A 22,650-nucleotide genomic window follows, 5' to 3' on the forward strand; every position below is an offset into this window, starting at 1 on the left:
AGCAAGAAAACAATGAAGTGCTTTGGATTTGATCTCCAAAAATTCCATCGCTCATGGGAGTGCAGGAAAAAGACAAAATTGCTTTGAGAAGACAGGTATTATATTTGTGCTCCACTGGTTCTGAAGCATCTTTTGGAGATTAAATCAGAAGCCCTTTAAAGCAGTAACAATGCAAATCTCTGCATCAATGCATTTCTTCATTTCTGAAGTCCTCTCATAAAAATGCAACTCTATATAATTACAGGTGTTATTACTCCTGATATCGTTCAAAATATTAATTTGAAACCTATTTTTATATAAATCTTGAGATTCTTTCTTCCTTTTCTAAAAATTTTCTGTAGCACTTTATGATTCTATTTTATGATCTGTGGCTACATAAATAAATTTATTTACACTTATTTTGTTATTGCATCTTAAACATTGAAGCAGTTTTTTATACTGGGTTACTTACATTTCAATTTTCTCTTGTTGAAGAAGACTGTAATGTAGGAGCACTGAATATTTAAGTATTTAACTGCTTATGAAGTTCAGTCTTATTAACTGAAACAATATATGAACTTATATTAAAGCAATGATTAAACCTGTAGCTTTATACTATTTTACAAAATATTAACAATAAAAAGCTTCTTTCCCTTTAAACAGAATCTTCAGAGAGATTTGGTAGATAATACAGGGGAAAAAAATAAAGTCTCCAGACTGCTATTTATATACTATAAACACAAAAACACATATCTAGTTGATCTTCATAGTACTAAACAGAAGTAATGCAAAAACAAAAAAAAAAGAAAAAAAGTATCTTTTCATGCAGTATTCTTTTCTTTTTATTCTATTTTCTTTGAAGTTAAGAAGACCACATTTCCATATTCTGTCTGTGCACACCCTAAGATTCAGCAATTAAAACAAAGTTCTGGTAAACCAGATAATATTGCTGGATATGAGAAGACCAAACCTACAGTGCTACAGTCAAACCATTAGCATTATTTTAGTTTTCTCCATTATAGTTTTCTTTTGCTTTAAATGACTACCAAATTAAAATCAAATAGCACATTGGTGGATATATTTTTCTGTCATCAGTTGCTGTTTACAGTCCATTTAACTTTTAGCAGTTTCAAGCTATCATCCCTCATCCCCCACTGTTGACACTGAGGATTCAAAATACTTTTAAGAATATAAAGAACTAGAGAAAATCACAAAATACAAAGTCCTGTAACTGGAACAAAAGAAAGCAAAGTTAGTATTAATAGTAATAGGGTGCCATCCCAAAACATTTGGATCACCACTTCAATACCATCAGCATTGACAAAATCATTAATAAAAGCAGCTTTATTTGGAACAACTTACATATGCGATGATATCTTTAATAGTTTTAAATAACATCTGCCTATATCAAGTCTTTAGGAAGGATTTAATAGGCAGACAAAAATGTATTTCTACCACAAATACTGTCAAATAAAATTGTCCATTAATAGGCATATTCATTGTAAAAAGTCAACAAGAAAACATTATATCCTTAAGCATTGTGAAAATTATCTTTAATTCTGTAGCTAGGGACAAGATTCAGAATTCTTGTTTTGCTTAGACTTCTAATGGTTATCCACAGTTCCAGGAATAACATACAGAAACATTTTGAGAGGATCAACAGATCTCAATACGTCTAATTCATGTTAAAACGACCCTAGGAAAAGCCAGCATGCATTGGGGAATATTAACTTTAGGATGAATCATTCAAAGGGAATGAGACGGAAAATGTTAATCACCCAAAAGGGAACAGGAACAATAAAAAAAACAAAAAACAAAAAACGAGGAAAATAGCCAGTTGAAAAGACAGAGGATTATAGCTGAAAATGCCAGGCAAGAAGCATTAGAAATGACAACATATAATCTCCTCGACACCTATGATAGAAACTTTGGGTGTGTGTGTGTGTGTGTGTGTGTGTGTGTGTAATGGCTAGGATGTTGTTCCTCTGTAAGTCAAAATGTACATAGATTTTTTTTTAAAAAAACCAAACTTGAAATCTTAAAAGAAGCAGTTTTTGATAGACACTGTAGTGATAAATACCAGTCCTCAAACACAATAAAAGGACTAGAAGTGTGTTAAAGACAGTAAAACCCTGAGCTGATCTTAACATGAAAAATGTTATTAGGAAAAATCCAAAGAAAAAGCATAAAAGTTATAAAAGACTTCAAATTAACATTTTGACTGGAAAAATAAGAGCACAGAAAAAAGGGAGTCAGTATATACCATAAACAATTATGCTAACAAAAAGATCACAGATCTAAAAACAAAAAAAGCTCTTCTACTGATTTCACTGTCACTCTTTCTAATCATCCAAAGCAAAGGAAATTTATTGCCTAAACATTTATTTTGAAAAAAAGGAAACTTGTAAAAAAAACAAGGAAACTGATACATATGAAGTAATAGAACACAGCTTCAGATCTGAGCCTCAAAATTTTTGATTGCTACTAAGCAAAAATGGCAGTTAAGAGGTATGTTCTGTATGTTTCAGTTGCCACCAAGTGAGTTTGCTCAACCCAGATCTAGTTAACATGAAATATAGTAAACAGCAGTGACGAAATGCAATCGTCAGCAATTTGTAGTCTTTACCACAGTAATATGACGAGGAGGGGAGGGAGAGAGGGAGGGAGAGGGATATATATATATATATATATGTCTTCTTAAGTTTTCGTGGGTGTGCATATGCAAAAAATTAAAATCTTGAGTGTTTTCCCGCATCATTATAAATAAGTTGGTTAAAATATTTAAAATCCTGGTTAAAATCCCAGCTTAAAATCTTCTAAAATTGCTTTAAGAAAAACTTTTAAAATCACTGGTAGGATTTTAGCTGAGGTTTTAAAGGACCTTGCAGAGTGCTCTGTAAGGAATTTTAGAAGATTTTAAGCTGGGATTTTAACCGGGATTTTAAATATTTTAACCAACTTATTTATAATGATGCGGGAAAACACTCAAGATTTTAATTTTTTGCATATATATATTTTGCATATATATATATATATATATATATATATATATATATATATATATATATATATATATATATATATATATATCCATGTTTAGTGGATATACAAACAATTTGGATATCAATCCAGGTTTAAAGCAAATACTTAAAATTTCAACAAGAGTCCAGCAAAAGCCAAACTATACCATTATGAAAACTAGTGATATATTTCAATATTTGGCATTAAACTCATCAATTGAATTACAAAAATACTGTCAGAAGAAGATAAAGAGAAACAATTTTTAAATGGATGTAGGACATGAATCTATAGTACTATTCCTACCTGTTGAGATAACACTTTTGGTTTTTACCAAATCTTCTCTTTAACAGAAATACATTGATGGCACTGACAACAAGAAATTCCAAGTCTCACTATTCTAGTATGAAGGGAGAATATCTTTTATTAAAATATGATGTCCTTATTTTTTATAATCTTCAAGATGCTGATCCATCACATTATTTATTTTTGCTGTAAATCAAATGCCAAATACAGACCAGGGGTGAAATCCAGCAGGTTCTGGAGAACTGGTAGTGGAAATTTTGAGCAGTTCAAAGAACCGGCAAATACCACCTCTGGCTGGCCCCAGAGTGGAGGGAATGGGGATTATGCAGTATCCCTCCCTTGCCATGCCCACCAAGCCATGCCCACAGAACCGGTAGTAAAAAAAATTGGATTTCACCACTGGTACAGACTATTATTACAGGATTTGTTACATAATATTTATATAGCAGAACTGATGTATTTCACGTCTCCTAATATCTATAGGTTACCTTTAAAGCTTCTATGACAAGATCTCTGGCTTCTAATTCTCCTTCAAGGATACTAAAAAGTGTCAGTAATTCAACTTTGTTGAGTTTTTCGAGATTCATCTTGAATACCTGGGGAAAAAAAATTGGACGTTTAGTCAATATTATTCTATAGTCAAGCCTATTTTAAGAATGCAATACAATACCATATAATTGCAACAATGGCATTTTAATGTTTCCTAAGTACTTTTCCTTTTCATGACCAGTGTAACCCCTAGTAATTCACCTTTTCTCACGTGCTCACAAAACGATGTATATGTGCTTTACTTGGTTTGGATAGAACACATGCATTCATTTGGAAGTCAACATAAATATTTAAGATCTCTACCACAGTGGGCTCATTCTACATTTAAATGAATAATTTAAAATATTTAAAGGGATATAAAGTAATTGGCAGACAAGACAAACCAATTCTTTATACCACCTCAAGATTTCTAAAACCTATTTTGTCTTTTAGAAAAATAGTCTTTGCTGGGGCACATTTTATCTCAGAGAGAATTTATGCTCCACAGTCACCATTACCTTTTTGCTTGTAACAAATGTATGTAACATACAAACATACATAAATGTTTGTAACAAAATGTATTGTTCCATACAGACCCTGAAAAAATGAAGGCGCAGTTGTGTTTGCTTGAGGTGTAATACTTTGTCTATGAAATAAATAGCAATACAAACTGTACTTTAAAAAAACTTTTCAGCAGGAAAAATATTTTTTTAGGTTTTAGAAACTATGTTCCTATGTTTATAATTGTTAAAAAAATTATATGAACTTTCTAAAAAGAGAAAAATAGAAAGTTTTTAAAATTACTAGAAGACAATTAAAAATAAGAAACCACTTTATTTTTCACTAAGCAGTAAATTGCCAAATAATTTAAACCAACAAATTAATGCATTTTTAGATAGTTTTACTCTGAAAAAAACTTTTAAAAACAGTAAATAATTAAATATCTCAAAATATTGGGTGATATCTTTTCAGAATGATAGCATTTGCATCTTGTGGTATACAAACACGCAGTATCAATACTGTGTGTTTTATTCTACACACACAGTAAAACAAACTATCTTTTCTATGCAAGAAATACAAAAATACAAATTGTGTATCAAAAGCAGAACCCCACCCCCAGTTCTTAATTGATATTAGAAAAATGAAAATATCAACCACAGGACATATTTGAAAACCCCTGATGAAATGATGCTTCAGCAAACTAACATAAATAATATTAAAGATTTGTTTGCTAAGCATTACATACTCATTACAAGACAAATATTTTAAATTACAATATTCATAAACTAGGAGATATAAGTGTTAACAAGCCATAGAAGTAACAAATAGCTAATATAAAACTATAGTTTATAATTGCCACAAAAATCCCACAAAGTACAAAAATATAATTCAACATATATACCATATATATTTGTGGATAAATCAATCTTTGGATAACCTCAAATTTTTAACCAAAATGCCATGAAATAAATATGTGTCATCTGTGGATAAACTAAGCTGCATTTTTCATGAGTTTTTTTGGTTAAAAATGTAACAGCCTGCTTATCAGCATGTGGACTTATCAATGAATATATATGGGAAATATGATTACTTTAAAAATGAATTATCATATATATTTATGGATGATCTGATTTTGGAGATGTATTTTGGCCACTAAAATTCTCACCTTACCCACAAGCACATATAATAATATTCTTATGCTAAACAAATTACAACTCTTTTGAGGTTTTAATTTTTTCACATTTCTGGCAATCTCTGACAACAGAATTCCTATTTTTCGCATGAAGAATTAAAAATATATATTTGCATAGACATTTATATTTCCCTAGAGTTATGTAGATAATTTTTAAACATACAGGAAGCAGTAGCATTTGACAACTATTAAGTTCAAATAAAGCCACAGATAAAGTCTTCATTGAACTTCGGGTGGCTTCATGGATATGATTCTGTCTTCTTGGATACAATATGGAAATGGGTTGATACTACCTTCGTCTGGGAATTGAGTTTGAGATTTCTTAGTGGTCTCAAAAACAATGAAGTTGGGCTAAAGTTCAGCCAAGGTTAGGGCTCCCAATAGATACATGTTTGTGTGTATGTGTGTGTGCATGCACATAGTTTTATAGACACATTTTTGTATTCTTTTACACACACTTTTTAATAGCTTTTTTACTATTTGAATTCCCCCCCGCCCCGAAAGTTTCAGAGAAAGTACATGCACTATTCCTCATGGATTATGTTTATAGCTAAGAACTGAAAAATTTGGTAAGATGTTTGATAAACATTCTAGCCACAAACAGGTAAAATTTTTTCTTTTCTTCTCTTCTATCATTCATTCTGTCATTTGCCTTTTTTCCCTCCCTTTGATTTTTCAGTTCTATTTTGAGAAATAGCCAATAGTGATACCACACTATAAATCTAAGCCACTGGAGACAGAGACTGCACATCTATGCAGCCTTTGAATTAGCAATTGTTCTCAAAGAAACCAAACACTATTTCATGAATACTCTAACACAGGCTAAATGATACAATTTAGAGATACCTAAACTTTCCACAAATAAGTTGATGCTGAAATGAAGAACTGCTTGAATTTTCTGAGATATCCGTCCTGATTCATAGTATCAGATTTTTATTTTTGTCTGTTTATACTAAGTATGCAAGTTGGACAGAAAAGAATTTGAAGACGTTAAGGATTCTAAATTGTTATGATTTAAACAATCAAACAGCATGAAATAGTATGTGGGGGGAGAGAGAGGGAGAGGGAGAGGGAGAGGGAGAGGGAGAGGGAGAGGGAGGGAGGGAGGGAGGGAGGGAGGGAGGGAGAGAGAGAGAGAGAGAGAGAGAGAGAGAGAGAGAGAGAGAGAGAGAGAGAGAGATTGAGATTTAATGTTTTCTATATGCCAAAAGGATATAACGCAAATTGAGAGAATGAAACTGCAGTGATTTGATGGAATGACCTACTGCACTCGTTTTATTCTCTCCAGATACCTAGTAATTCACATTCCTTAGAAATCTGTGCTATTTGTTGCTGATTTACCTTTCTTCCATGTGTTTCATGGCAGCAACAAGATACAATTTTCTCAAGCATTAATAAACAGAAGCAAGCTTTGCCAAGTTTCTTCCCATCTGATGGCTAACACAGTATCTTTATGGAAAATCTTATCAGCCTAATTTATTACGTAATATGAGTGGATACCAACTGTATATAAACCCATATAATGTATTGTTGGTATAAAGGCTAGTGTAATAATTCCTTTCAATCTAAACATTAATTTCACCTCTTACATGCCATCCCATTAAATCAAATATTGATAACATTAGTTTTACATTATATCAATGATTCTAGATTTGAAACCTTTTATTTTGAGAATCAAGCTTGCCTTTCATTGCCTTTTAGTATCCCATGCTGTACATATTTTCTAGGACTGTATATGAATCTGCTTTTTTATCTATACTGACAGAAGAACATTCTTATTCTCCACTTAGAAATATACCTTTGGCAATAAAAAAAGGTATTTTTATTATGGAAATATAATTTATTCCTAACAGGCTGGGAAAAACATATAAAAATAGAATTTACAGTTATTTCATATGCATACACCCTTTAACATTACATCTGAAACCTGTAACTAAATCTCCATTTGACAAACTAAATTGCTCCTTTTGGAAATTCCCTTCATAGCCAGTGTGAGGCAGGACACATGGAAACAACAACACTGAAAGAAACATGAAGAAATTATACATTCAGGATTATTTAGTGATGATCTTAATACTAAAAATAACACTATTCTATTAAGGTATCACTAAATAAATTATTGAATTAAAGATTATGTCTTGCATAAAACAAATCACTGTGTCTATTTGAAGTCCCTGTACATGTCTATAGATACAGTCAAATAATCATTTCAGCAGTTATTTGCTAGTGCTAAAAATCAGACACTAGACAGGATCCACTGCACTGTCCCATGAGTTATAAAATGCATGATTAAATAAAGTATTAGGGTGAATTGATTTCAGACATACTGTAAAAGACTGTGTCAACATTAATATCAAACATTTCATCAGAATATGGAATAGATATTTAAAATACGTAGCTAGATACTTCCCTACCAGCAGTTAATTTTATTATTTCAAATTAAAAACTTTCAATATACTATATTTTACTGCAGTAGCAGCTTGTTTTACAGACATTCAGAAAAAAGTTCGATTTTTATTTTCTGTGCTCCTCTGGCTACTTAGCATACTTTCAACAACTACTAAGATAACGTATCCTTATGTACAAAAATACTGGACTTCGTGATGACAAACTTACAAAAGCAATCTGAATTGTTTAATGAGTGCAAATATTTTTAATATGACTAAAATTTTGCTTTTCTGTAACCACAGGAAGGTAATTTTCAGGCTTGATGTAATAGTTTTAAGCAAGCTAATTTCTTTTTCCTTCTTTTAAAGAAAACACATAGTTCCATTTACATACCCCTATGATGGTATATGGCTATCTACACAGTAAACGATTAAATATGATTGTATTATTCTATAAAAACAGCATTACAGCATGAGCCTATTAAAAAAAAATAACCATGGCATTTCTCAAATCTTGGACATTGGTCATACAGACCAAAAAGAAATCTAAAGCAGTCATCTCATAAACTAGTTAAAAATGAAATAAATACAAAGATATTATTTCCTAGGTCCAGATTGTTTTCCAGAACAAGACTGACCAATAGTTGTATAAATACTACCTTTCTCCTTCCTATGAATAGGTACCTCCAATCCATCTTCTGACCTTATTCAGTTCCATCTCTCCACACTTCCACTCTTTAAATTCTCGCCCTTAATAACTTACCTTTAATAACTACATATACTTCTCCATTTCCGGAGGCACCTTAAAAACTTGCCCGGCCACAACAATGCCTCCTGATCCAGAGAGAAGTTACTTCGCACCGCAGCATCCCTAGGTCTCATAGTGTGAGTACCAGGAGTAAACAGGTCTAGCAGCATTTCCCCAATTTTAATTTCCAGAAGGAATTGTGAAAGCAGCCAAAGCCAAACCTAAGAAATTAATCTACTCCAATCCCCGCCCTTATCACCCAACTATTAAGATTCTCACGGCCACTTCCCATTTTATACGGCTAGATTAATCGATCTACCCGCCCGGTTACTTAAAAAAGCTCGGGTGGTTGGTTTTATTCTAAGCTTCAGATTCCGTAGCCCCGTTTCTACACAACAGCGGGACGCAGGCAAGCCTCTCACGCCCCCCGCCCCCATTAAAACAACAACAACAACAACGAACGGATTTCACTTACCGCCGTCCGTCCGCCCGCGAGCCTGAACACGCTTCCTTTGAACCCCCTTCAAGTCAAGCCCCTGACCTCCTCTCTACCCGCCCAGGCCCTCGAGCCCCCATCGCCTTCACCCCTAACGCATCAGCCTCCCTGACAAAACTCCAGCGCTGCGACGGCGGCTACAGCGACAATAGCCCGTGGTCCTCTCGGGTCTGAAGCACGTCGGCTGTCCCTCCCTCGCGTCCGGCGGCTCTCGGGGCAGAGGGGCCCTCACGCCAACGGGCCTCCAGGTGGCTCCCGCCTCTCCTCCCTCCCCCTTGCCGGTTCCCAAAGGCACAGGCGCGCGCGCGCACACGGGGGGGGGGGATGCTCCGGCGCGCCATTCCCCGCCAAAGGCCCGAAGCCGCCAGATCAGCTCCGATCCGGCGCCGACCTACCAGGAGTTCGGCCAAACGCCCGCAGCCGTCGTCCTCGCCGCCACCGCCTTCGTCGCAGCCAAAGCCAACGTCCCCGCTCGGCCCCACTCTCCATCCAGCCTTCTCGAGCGGTCCAAGATTGACGTCTCCCATCGCCAACCGATGTCCAGCGAAGCTCAGGCACTTGGCCAATCGGCAAGTGAAAGGGCGGGGACGGTAAAATAGTCAGTCCCTTCAACGTTTTTTCTAGCCAATCGGAAGCCGAGACCGGTGGTTTGTTGCGGTGGGTGTGTAACGTCGGTCTCCGAACGGGTTTGGAAAAAACCCCTTTTGTTCGCCGTGGTTGAGGTAGATAGAGCGGAGTTCTGATTGAGACGTCACTTCCGGAGAAAGGTTTTCGGGCAACCGAATTAGCTGAAGCGGGTTTCGAGTGTTTCAGACGTTCGGTGGGCCGTTTTCTTTAGTGGTTTCTGAAATTTTGCCGTCGAAATAAATGTCAGTGAAGCGGGATGATATCGCGCTTTAGCCGTATTGCAACTTTTATTCCTTTTGCTGAGACTTCTCGGCTTCTTGGTGGATGTTTGCTTGTAGACCGGGTCTCCTAATAAAAGTTCCAGTTTATTTTTGAGCAAGTTGTTTTAAACGTGGGGTTTTTTTAAAGAAAAAATTGTGTGTGTGAATGTATGTATCAGTATACCTAGTTCATGTCCTATAACGGTCTCATTTATGATGCTGATAACTAAGGAAACATTTATTTGGAAGTGAGGTTAAAACTACCGAGCTAAAGTACGATAGCAGAATTACTGATGTAGATTAGAGCAGCGCTTACTCCCCTCTTCAGTCTGCGCTTGTTTTGATGGTTCATTTTCAAAAAGCAAGCATGAAAACTTCCAAACAAACAGCGGCTCTTTCCAGTTACCTCCAAAATACCAGCTGTCCATGTTGTTGCATGGGCAGCAGCAATTTCAGTGTATTCTACCTTAATTCAAAATGATAAAGGGGAATCGGCGCCTATGGGCTTCCCTTTGACCTATATAGAATCTATGCACCTCTGTTGCACAGATGGAATTCCTTTTCAAGGTGTCTTGAATAGTAAATCATCTTAATCCCATGTAGATGGAATTGTAGTTGAGGTCATTTTTTAAAGGGCTTCATACCTGTTAAAGTAAAACCTAAACGACATTGCTTTTTATAATTGAACAGATGCTAGAAAAATTGTAGCATTTTGGGGGAATGCAGATCACACTGTCAACACTGCCATGTTATGGACAGAACCTAGACTGTTTTGTTCATACATTGCCATTAAATCATAATGTCACTTCTTTGCTTTTGCTTAGCATATTCTGTAACATCAGTGAGGGAAAGAATCTGCCATTCAATCTTCCCACACATCCCAACCTCCCAACTATTTCCAGGGCAAAAGGTGAGAAATTGCACTAAACAAAAGATAACAAGCTTGACAAAGAGGTGGAGACTGGGCAAAGGCCCATCCAGATAAACATTCCTTTTTTAGGATACCATATATTAATACCTCTTTCTGACTGCCTCCTCCAGCTGCAATGCAAATTAATCAGGAAACTAGTTGATATGGTAAAATCCCACAAGCTCAGCAAGGTGCCTAACCGCCATCTCCTTTTGGCAATCCAGTTAATTATAGCTTTCAATAATTCCTAGTGGGCGGGCTCTGTTTCTGGGAGGAACAAAGGAAAAGGTATAAAGGTAATCACTTGATAACTGTAACTCTGTTTGCAATCTTTGATCCCTCTACTTACGCTCTTGAATAAACATTGCCTCTGCTCCAAGCAACTTGCCTGTATATTCTTTGGATGACCAAGTCTGGTTCTGAACTCAGGACTTTCATCTAACACCAGCTGTTGCAATTTGTAAACCAAGCTTTATTACTATAAATACATAAAAATAGTTTATAAAATTATTACTATTATAAGTAAACTATTAAGGCATGGGAGTTAGTTACTTGAAGGGACCACCTCTCTCCAGTTATATCTACCCATTCTATCAGGTCCAACCTAAGTGGTATATTGCAGTCCCATCAGTCAGGAAGTCTCATCTGGTGAGACCCAGAAAGAGGGCCTTTTCTGCTATGGCACCTACACTAAGAGCCTCATCCCCTGGAGATTAGATTGGCCTTAACTCTGTTGACTTTTTGCAAGGCTCTGACATTGAGATCTAGGAATGTGATAGAACTAGTGCAGTTACTCTACTAAAATTGTTTTAATGAATGGGATTACCTTGGTTGTGAGTTTTATGTTTTTTTAATCCTTTTTATATGTTTACCGTATATATTGGTTTCTTTGGTTGTTAAATTGTTGCAGTGTTCCTGTGTGCTGTTTTTAGATTTGTTTTAATTGTAAGCCACCCAGAGTCATATATGAGATAGGTGGCTATGTAAATTTGGAAAGAAAGAAAGGAAAGAAAAAGAAAGAAAGGATGAAAGAAAGGTTGGAGGTTTACATAACGTGTAATTCTTCACCCACACACAGCAAATGGATGTTGAAATTAGAAATTTTCCAGAATGTGTAGACGTATGGCTTCATATTCTGAAGTCACTGCTGCTGTCCAAATTATAAAAATAAAACATTGTTTCTTAAAATTGTTTCATGTTAATATGTGGTTTCATGATTGCTAGCAATGTATTCCTTAAATGGCCCATTGACTTAATTTATTTCAAGCGATGAAAACAAGTTCAAAATCAAATATGTCATTTGTGTGAATATAAGCTTTAATTACATTTTTAATCAAGTTTAGAGAGTCTTAATTTCTGTAAAGATACTGCTTGGGTTCAAGGTGAAAACAATTCCAAGGCACCTTAAACATGGATTAGAAATGTGTCTAGAAGAAATAACATTCTCTGGATAGTGCATCATTTTTTTTTAAGTTCAATTTTGAAGTATACCTAACATTTATAGTCATCTTGCATAAGAAGCTGTTTTATTCTGTGTTGGACACTTTGTTCTTGGCATTAATGATGGTTCAGATTTCATAGCATTTTTTTTCCAATCTGACCTGGAAATATCAAAGTTTGCATAAATGTGTGCATTTCTACTGAACTACTATTTTTCCAAATGATAGAAGTTTGCCTTGTATTTATATATTTGGGTTATATCTAAATGGAAACTTAAATCCTATATAAACGTATGTAGAAATAAAATATTCTTAATACCATCACAAAATAATCCCGCCATTGCCTGGATGAGACAGGAGGGTAGGCATCAGACTCTGTGACTAGTTGAAGGGCTACTTCAAAATGGCAAAATTTATGCCATTCTCCCTCAATCTTTTCTTAATTTTTGAAGTGGAATTGTAATGAACAACTGGACTCTGCAAAGCTTTGAAGGGGACATTTACTTTGTGAAACAATCCATATGACATAGTCACATAACATAAAAGTTAAGTTTAAAGTGTAACTAGTATTATACCAGATATAAATAGTACTTTCAAAGCACATTACTAACTCACTGGAACAGCCACTAAACCCACATGTGCAACTTGTTATAGAGTAAGCATATTGTTCATCATTTAAATGATCTTGCCAATAATTTAATAGGGCATATTCCAAACTCTCTCTTTTCAATGTTTCATCCTTTGCAATTACACTTTTCTGATGATAGACTTGAAAGGTGGTTGTGTAGATTAAATTAGAAAACTGTAGGTGTTCAATTTCTTGGACTCATTCAGTTCAATTATTTAATCAGTCAACTTGTCTTGCCTGAAAGCATAGTTTAAAAGACATGCATTTGGATTTGACATGAGTTTTATAGTTTAAAAACACAATGATTGTCGTTATGCTACAATGTGAAAGATATTCTTTAAGATGCATGTTTTAAGATGTGAAGGGCTCAGATTCAGATTCAGAAAGCCTGAAGTAAACACTTAAATCACAGGCGGTCATATACGTAGCATAATTTTCAGTATGTTTACTGGAGAGAAATCTAATTTTTGGACTGGCCTTCCTTTCATGGTATAAGTATATGCATAGGAGTAAATTACATTGCAATTAGTGTTGCTGATTCCTTAGCTGATTCCTTCCTTCCTGAAGTGGGGCACATGTACAGTTTCTTTTTATTAAATGAAATTCTCAAGCCTATCAGTTTCAAAAGCATTTGTGGTAATATGCCGTCAGGCTGACAAACTGATTGTGGTTTGAACAAATCTACCTTTCTTCTCAAATGTCAGGAAAATACAACCTTGTAGTTATTTGCCAAGCAGACAGCTTTTAGATGATTGACCCTGTAGCTTTAATAATAGTAAAAATAAAAAGAACCTGACAATGTCACCAATCTATATAGTGTTCATGTAAAGAACAAAAGAAGGGGAAAAAATGTGCCAGAATTCTCAGCAGATTCAGCTTGTATAGTTATGAGGCTGTTAATGTATATTCCTGTAATAATCTACCAAGGGGGCAAAACAGGACATTTCTGCTGTGGGATAGAAATTGTAGCATCTCTACCAGAAATTGGTTTTTTAATGCAATTTCTACCCAAACCTGAAAAACTGAGGATGCATAATAGTAATTGTTAAAGCAGCTGAGTGCCTTAAATAGTGAGGAGTGCATACCCTGCAATTACTGCAATTACTCCAGTTTTTATTTCATTTGAAAGGAGCTCAATGAAACCTTATTGATAGTTTACAACATTTGCAATCAATCATGGATGCATAAATGGTACATGACGTAGGTACACTCTAACAGTCCAACAAATTCTCTGAAGGTAACTAAACTCATATGAAATCTTCCAAGATGTGTCCTGAGATACTCCAACTCAACAACCTCTCACTATCATTCCTAAATGACAGGCAATTCCTCTGTTTATTGCATCTTCATCCACCTTTCATAAGGGAGAAGAAACATCCTAAACCAAGTATCTTATTGGCAAGGATAGCCTATTTTGGGAATAAATATTTATTATGTACCTCTTGACAATTAAAAAAGAATAGTCTGAGAAGTGTGTATTATTATGTAGAGAATATCCAATGAGAAAATCCCCAATAAATAAATGCATTCATGTTAAAAAACACCATTCAATTGGGCAATGTAACAAATCTCACATAACTATTTGGAAGATCAATCTATTGCTGATATTTTTTTTACAACTGATTCCTGAATTAGATAATTAGATAATTCCTGAATTATCTACAAATAACTCCAGATGGCAAGCATATCCAATACTAACATGCTGTCTCTTACAAAAGAATATAAGAAACATATTAAATAACAAGTTATATTACTTCAATTTGGTCAAAACTTGATCTGTCAGCAAGAAGTCATAATTTAGCTAAATTTTGGCAGTCTGTAACTGGAATTCTGAAAGAATGAAGATGTGCATTTGCTATATAATTTCATCTGTGGATTGGGAAAATTATTATCACAATTTATTTACTCAAAATCTGTTGAGAAACAGTTACTAAATAGTTACTTTCTAGGAGGTATACCAGCAACAAGTTTTAGAAACTAAGATTTAATTTATTATAAAAAGTCCAACAAACAATAAAGCCTCTTGTGATGGATGATTTTCTACTGTTTAAGCTATTTAAAAGATACTCTGACTGATGTTCTCCTTCTCTTGGTGGAGTTATTTACACATATAAACAATCCCTGTTATATCCCAGTTAAGGGGAAAATATCAACTGTAGTTCTTACATATAAAAAAGGGAATAAAAGAATCCTAGTAATTATAGGCTTGTTAGTCTAAAATGTATCATGGCTAAAATATAGGCCAGGTTTCTCTTCAATAAAGTTGAGAACTGGGTAAGTGAAACATGCATGTTTGTAGAAGCAATCTGGGTTTAGATGGCCAGAATCCATTATTGATAACTGTTTTCTTCTGAATCAACTAATTACTAAATATGTCAGCAAAGGGAAGCAACTGTTTTCTGCCTTTATAAATAATAGTGTGGTATTTTGAAGTAGTTAACCAGAGAATAGTATGTTAGAAATAGACTATCTGTCCACTTAATTCTATTTGCCTTCATTCATGTATTCTTAATACTTGCACTGATCAAAGCCCTTTACACAAATACCTGCTTCAGAGTGCATTCTGGCGCCATGACAAGTAGGATTAATACTTACAAATGTTTAAGACAGGTGCATATTTGCATATTTGCTATTTCATCTACAGTTCAATGCCTTACCAGGACTGATGAAGGATCTTGAAGTACATATGCCTAAGGCATTCAACATGCATTGCAATGCTTTGCTACAGTATATTTTTATTTATATACTTAGCAAATTATGGAATAGAATTATTAGTGGAGAATTGATTCTATGGAAACTGATAGATACCAAAAATTGTATTTGATAGAACAGACTAAATTTCAGCTAGAGGTCTCTTGGATTGTATCAGTTATATATTATTTTTAGGAGTTGTGGCTTCCTTGTCTCTTGATCAACTGTCTCTGGACAACAAGTGAAAAGACTTCTACGCAAAGAATCTTAGAAGCTCAAAGAAATACAGCTATCCTCAGTAAGACTGAGATACAGAAATAGATGAGCCATTATAAATGCACTTTCAAACTGAAAAACATCAAAATATAAGAAGGTCCAAATATCTCAGGTGGGTAGTTATCTGAATGAGATTTTAACAGTTGCTATAAATTCAACAATTAAATATGGAAAGTTTAACCAAGTTCCCTATCATTAATGTACATGTATTTCAAGTGCTCCAGAGATTGATGACATAACACACTATATGAAAGCCAACTGTACAGTAAAGAGAGATCATGAACAGCCTTTTGGGATCCCTACATTAGAACAACATATTTGTTGGTTGGTCAGAATCGGGTGAAATGCTACCGGTTCGGGGTGGTTCTCTGGAACCGGTAGTAAAAAAATGCTTTAAAAAGTAAAAAAAAAGTTCCAACGATTGCATAGCACAGCTGATTGTCTGAATTTTAAAAAAAAATTTTTAAAGCATTTTTTTACTACCCGTTCCAGCAATAGATAGTAAAAAAATGCTTTTAAAAAGTAAAAAAAAAAGGTTCCGACAATCAGCTGTGACAATCAGCTGTGCCGCGTGGAATTTTTTTTTTTTAACTTTTTAAAGCATTTTTTTACTACCTATTGCCCTAACCGGTATTTTTGTCTAAAGTGTGATAGTTTGTTTTTGAGCTCTCTGTGACTCTGTGAGTTTCCTGCTTGTTGCAGGGGCCATTTTGTGTGAAGTCCAGCTGCTTTTGCATTGTGTGTGAGTCAGTTGTGTAGCTTTTGTGTTATTTTTGTGTAAAGTGTGATAGTTGGTTTTCCCGGTCACATTTATTTATTTATTTATTTATTTATTTATTTATTTATTTATTTATTTATTTATTTATTTATTTATTTATTTAATTCAATTTGTATACCGCCCTTCTCCTAGTGGACTCAGGGCGGTGCACAGCCAGAACTAAAACACATAACAATACAAAATTTAAAATTATTAAAAGAATTATATACTTTGGCCCAAATTTAAAACAATTCGAATTAAAACCCATTAACAGATTAAAAGCTAAACAATTAAAAAACTAAAAAAGGGGGCGGGGTTCACGCCAGCCCTGCTTGATGGAAAAGAAAAGTTTTCAGGGCACGGCGAAAGACCCGGAGATCCGATATCCTTCTTATCTCCGGGGGCAAATCGTTCCAGAGGGCGGAAGCTGCCACAGAGAAGGCCCTCCCCCTGGGGGTTGCCAGCCGACATTGCCTGGCTGATGGCACCCTGAGGAGTCCCTCTCTGTGGGAGCGTACTGGTCGGTGGGAGGCCATCGGCAGCAGAAGGCGGTCCCGCAAATACCCAGGTCCTATGCCATGACCACCAAGCCATGCCTACCCAGTCACATGATCACCAAGCCACACCCACCCAGTCACATGACCACCAAGCCACACCCACAGAACCGGTAGGGAAAATTTTTGAACTTCACCACTGGTCAGAATCCAATTATTACAAACAATATCACCTTTTATCTGAATAAAAACTATAAGCGAAAGTTACATGTATGGAACTGATTGGGGTAAATTGTAGGGGTGATACAGCAATCTGAATTGTACTTTCATCTAGCTTTGGCTTTTATTATATTTTTATATCATATATATATATATATATAATATTATTATATCTGTATAATGCTTTGTCTTGTATTTGTATTTTGATGTGATGCCATGGATAATAAATAATGTATTATTATGTTCCATCAAGTTGACTCTTAGAAACTACATCGATAGATTTTCACATGGATGACCTGTCCTTAATCTGGTCCCTAAGGTCATCTAAGGGTGTATCCATTGCCATTTCAACTGAGTCCATCCACATTGCTTCTGGTTGTCTTCTCTTTTCTTCCCCCTTTCCCAGCATCAGAGCCTTCTCCAGAGAATTTGGTCTTCACATAATATGCCTGAAGTATGATAATTTGAGCTTGGTCATTTGTGCTTTGAGTGATATTTTTTATTGCAACCATCTAAATAGTCTATTACTTGCAATAGGCTAACAGAAGGCACACTATCTCATATATACTAAGTTAATTAAAAAGACAGGCAAGCAACAGAAAGGAAACAATAGGAGTAATTTTTGTTTTTTCCAGAGGGAGTGGAAAGAATAAGAGAAATAAAAGAGATCTGAAAAAGTTGAAGTGCAGATAGAATAAAGAGAATAATAGCACTGATAAATATACATTGGATTACAAAAGGTTATGGATAAATATAGTAACCTTTTTCTGGAGCTAAGCAGGTACTTGCCTCATTAGAATTTAGATGGGAGATTAGCAAGGAATACCTTAGCTTTGAACAGGGTCTCTTTCTAAAACCTTTATTGCATTCAGTTCAAAGAAATATTTGCTACACAACATATTTACCCAAACTGAACAATTAGCATTTGCTTTAAATATGCTGATCTTTTTTTAAAAAAAAATTCAGGTAGATATTTTAGAAGAATACACCATTATTAATAAAATCTTCCTAGTTTGGTTGACAATTACAAATATGGAATAACAACAATACATGTGGGTGTATATATGTATATATATACATACACACACCCCTTTTACAAACATGAACTGGAATTTAATTGTGTGCTTGCACATAGAATGAAACTTTCTATATACTTTCAACATTTGCTCTCAAATAGCCACACACATACACACAAAGATGTATTTACATTGTTAGAAACAGTATACAATCTGTTATCACAGGAATTTTAAAAAGTATTGCACTATTGAATGAACCAAACCTTTCTCCCTGGTTTGCCTTCCATAAAGCACTCACTTCAATTTGGTATGCTCATGTCTTGTGTTGCTGGCTGTTTACTCTTGCTTTCATGGGTAAATGTTCAATGTGCTTTTCTCCATGCTCCTTTGTCTGAGTGATTTTGCCCCTCTCCCTCCCTCCTTCCCTCCATCTTCCTCCAAATTGCTTCTCAACTTTTCCTCTTCACACCACTTTGACTCAGCTACCAATCATTGATCTGAAATTCCTTATATAACATCTCCTACCCTTTTTTCTTCATCTCTGGCTCATAAAGTAAGTAATCTTTGTGTCAGAGGGTTGAGTTGGCTTCCTATCATGCTAATCAATAAGTTTATTTTTTCTTTTGATTGCATTCATCTTGCCTTTCCAACTTTAAGCTGAAATTAGTTATTTACTTAGTGTGGGTGTGCACATGTATGTGTATGTGATATCTATCTATCTACCTATTTACCCACCCTAAATCAGAGAACTTGGAAGAGTAGGAGATTGTATTGGCAGAATGTCAGCCTCAAGATCTGAGGAGGAAACAGCCACCTGAGACTGACCTCACTAGCAGTAATCCAGAGCAGGTATAGAATGAATCAGATGCTAAAGGTCCAAATTCAGAATGATAACTGAACCCAAGAGTGCATTGAAAATTGTGCTAGGTTCCTTGAGAAACAAAAGTGGTGATGACTTTAATACCCAGACTGATCTATGAGAGAGCAACCACCCATGGCTGGTTCCTTTCTTAGGAAGTAACAGTAACAGAGTTGGAAAGGACCTTGGAGGTCATCTAGTCCAACCCCCTGCTCACATGGGAGACCTATACTAGGGATTCAAACTGCTGACTTTTCTGATCGACAAGCTCAGCGTCTTAGCCCCTGAGCCACCTAGGGACAATCACTCCAACCTTGCCTCCATTATTCTCAGAGACATTATGCCTGTGCACTTCCTGAACCTGGTCTTTTTGATCACAGATTGATTTATTCTTTCCTGAGATATGAACCCTAGATTGTTTCTCGACTATTTTACTTGTATGCTGATTTGACTTTGGAATAAGGTTATTCAGGTAAAACTTTGCTTTCCTGTTGTAAGTATTGCTGGTGTGTCTGTTTGCATATGTTACTAATTTGGCTATCCTTAACTATTTGCAGCTTGAAGTAAACTACTAGTAACTCAACTCTGCAAGCATGTTTACTTTAGCCCAAAACAGAACAATAATCTTTGAAGTGAATGAAAGAAGGAAGAGTGAGGAAGAAATAGGAGTTGTGTGGCTTGGATCAGAGGAGGGTTTCAGCAGGTTCTGACAGTTCTGGAGAACCGGTAGTGGAAATTTTGAGTAGTTCAGAGAACTGGTAGTAAAAATTCTGACTGGCCCTGCCCCCATCTAGTCTCTTCCTCCCAAGTCCCAGCTGATCAGGAGGAAATGGGGATTTTGCAGTAACCTTCTCCTGGATTGGGGTGGGAATGGAGATTTTACAGTATCCTTCCCCTGCCACGCCCACCAAGCCATGCCCACAGAACCGGTAGTAAAAAAATTTGAAACCCACCTCTGGCTTGGATCTTTTGTTATGAAAGACAGTCCTCTGTATGAAGGATTGACCAGGCCAAGTCCAATTTATTGTTCAATGAATATAACAAAAATAAGCGACTTGAAGCTGCCCATCAACTTTTGGACCTGTTAATAGACTGATCAAGAGGCAAACAAACAAATCTTTCCCATCAGAGTAATGGGGATATTCTTATTTAAATTACACTTGTTATTTCTGTGCTTTAATTTTATAATATAAACAGTTTTTTGAACACATCTTTTTTAATGATGCATTGTTTTTTGTGCAAGTAGATTCCTAAATAATCATGGCCAGTTAAAGCATGACATGGACTTGATACATTTTCAGCAACTGTAATGAACAATGCAAAGCATTCAAGCGCTGTGCCATGAGAACTCTTCTGGCAGCATTGCATATTTTAAACATATTGAGGCTTTTTTCTTAAATAAGGAAGTCATAAATTGAAGTAGAAGCATGTAGGGAGGAGTTTAATTCTTCATTCCCATCACCATTTCCTCCTTTGACTCACTGACAAGTTGTTTTTGCTAAAATAGCTATTTACTACAAATAGAGCTATTTCCCCCTCCTTCCCAAAACGATACTGGGGAAGATAACAGAAATTCAGGGCACTAATCAGCAAAGTAGGCAGGAAGGCTGTGAAATGTACCATCTAAAAATAGATCCCAAAGCCTAGTGTTTAAAATCTAACCTATCACTGGTTGTACCAATGGGATCTCAGTAAGAGAAGCTCATGAGGTAAAGACTCAATCAGTATCCCACAAAGACTGAAGAGTTGTTGGGAAGTTTTTGAACGTCCTTTACTCTATGTTTATTGAATGTTTGCCTGTTGCTAGACACATTTGTCTAATGTTGCTCAAGCTGACCATTGATAATAATCTGTGACTCATGTATTTGGGTGTTTCCATGACCACACCTCCTCATTGTCAAGTAAGAACCACACCAGAAAGACTCCTACGAATACACCGTTTTACCTCTTCATTTCAAAGTCTTTTAGCTGTACTGGCTTATTCTAGACATTGGCAATTTGTTCTTACTTCAACTTATTTTCTTAAAACTGAATGCCAACTGATATGAGTTAGTTTTTAAGATGTTGTATATAATTGATTAAATATCTAATAAACATGAATTAATAATCTTACTATTCTGCCTTTATTCCTTGAATGTCAAGCCAACATGTACGGATCACTTAATATACCACAATGTGGAGGATACGGAGGTAGTGACTTATCCAAGTTCACCTGATAAATCCTAAACTTGATTGAGGAGTGGAAGCAGTACCTCCATACTGCCAATTTAATGCTTCAACTTTGATACTGAAGATGTGAAATGTAATGTTTCTTTAATTCAGTAATAGTTAGTGGCGGGAAGAAAATCACATTTATTGCTCTTGCCTTTGATATCTATTCTTTTTGATACTTAGAAAGGATCCTAAACAGTAAGTTTTACTGGGATATGAAACCAACTAAGCATTTATGGAATGGGTTATGAATGGGGTCTTTCCTTAATGTGCTTTATCCCCAGAGAGCATCATCTCTTGGACCAAATGATGAAAGAAATAGTAATTCTCATGAATATTGAGTGTTTCAAAGCTTGGTACTGATGCTTTTCTAGCAAATAATTATATATGGCAAAAAATAAGGTCCCCCCCTCAAGATTAAATGGAGATTTCCCATGTGCCCTTACCTTTAAACATCATTAGTTACACCCAAAGAAATGGCAATAAAAATATTTATGTAAACTGATCTGATTGTTATGCTAGTTCCAATCATGTTTTAGGATTGTTACAAGCTACAGACCTCCTAAAAAAAAGAATTTAGAATTGTTTATGTGAATATGTATCTCCACCCTGTGTCCAAAACTTTGTACTGCATCACAGAGCTGTGTCATCTGTGCCTATGGAAATAATAACCCTGTTTTGTATGTCAAGCACAGTCAAGTCTTTTACATACAAGTTAAATAGCAATAGCACTTAGACTTATATGGATTCTATTTGCGTATGCTGTATGGCTTGCTTGGATGTCTATTTCAGCAGTAAAGGGACGAATGGAAAGAGAATTAGAATGGAAAAACAAAAACTTATTTTTTTAGTTAGACTAAAATAATTAAAGTAATTATGATTACAAAAAGACATTCAATAAAAAGTAACAAAACAAAAATTAGTTGCTTTGTGTACTAAATAAAAATGTATTTTCTCTTACAATTTCATAAGATAATGAAGCCATGAGTTTCTATGAAGGATCTCACAGTTTGCTGAACTCTGTGTAGTGCAATGACCTAGTAAAATATCCTCTTTTTTAATGTAAAAGAGCTGATGACTCACACTTGAAGTTCATTTACTTTTATTA

The 22,650-nt window shown here is 35.3% G+C and overlaps 1 protein-coding gene across 4 annotated transcripts in view; it reads right to left on the reverse strand.

Moving 5' to 3' along the window:
• CTTNBP2NL (CTTNBP2 N-terminal like) overlaps nucleotides 1–9,793 on the reverse strand; it is a 28,002-nt gene extending 18,209 nt beyond the window's left edge. For 2 of the 4 annotated variants that reach the window (XM_087889378.1, XM_087889377.1), the window contains exons 1-2: nucleotides 9,135–9,231; nucleotides 3,792–3,899 (exon numbers count right to left, since the gene is read on the reverse strand). In XM_087889378.1, the coding sequence (XP_087745504.1) occupies nucleotides 3,792–3,890 (99 nt within the window). In that variant the 5' untranslated portion in view covers nucleotides 3,891–3,899; nucleotides 9,135–9,231. Of the gene's footprint in view, nucleotides 1–3,791; nucleotides 3,900–9,134; nucleotides 9,232–9,550 lie in introns of those variants that run through there. The other 2 variants (XM_034414302.3, XM_034414299.3) reach the window with 2 other exon arrangements.
• Nucleotides 9,794–22,650: the final 12,857 nt, after the last annotated feature.

This window comes from Pantherophis guttatus, chromosome 3 (assembly GCF_059756535.1).
Source record: "Pantherophis guttatus breed Tessera chromosome 3, ASM5975653v1, whole genome shotgun sequence".
Lineage (NCBI taxonomy): Eukaryota > Metazoa > Chordata > Lepidosauria > Squamata > Colubridae > Pantherophis > Pantherophis guttatus.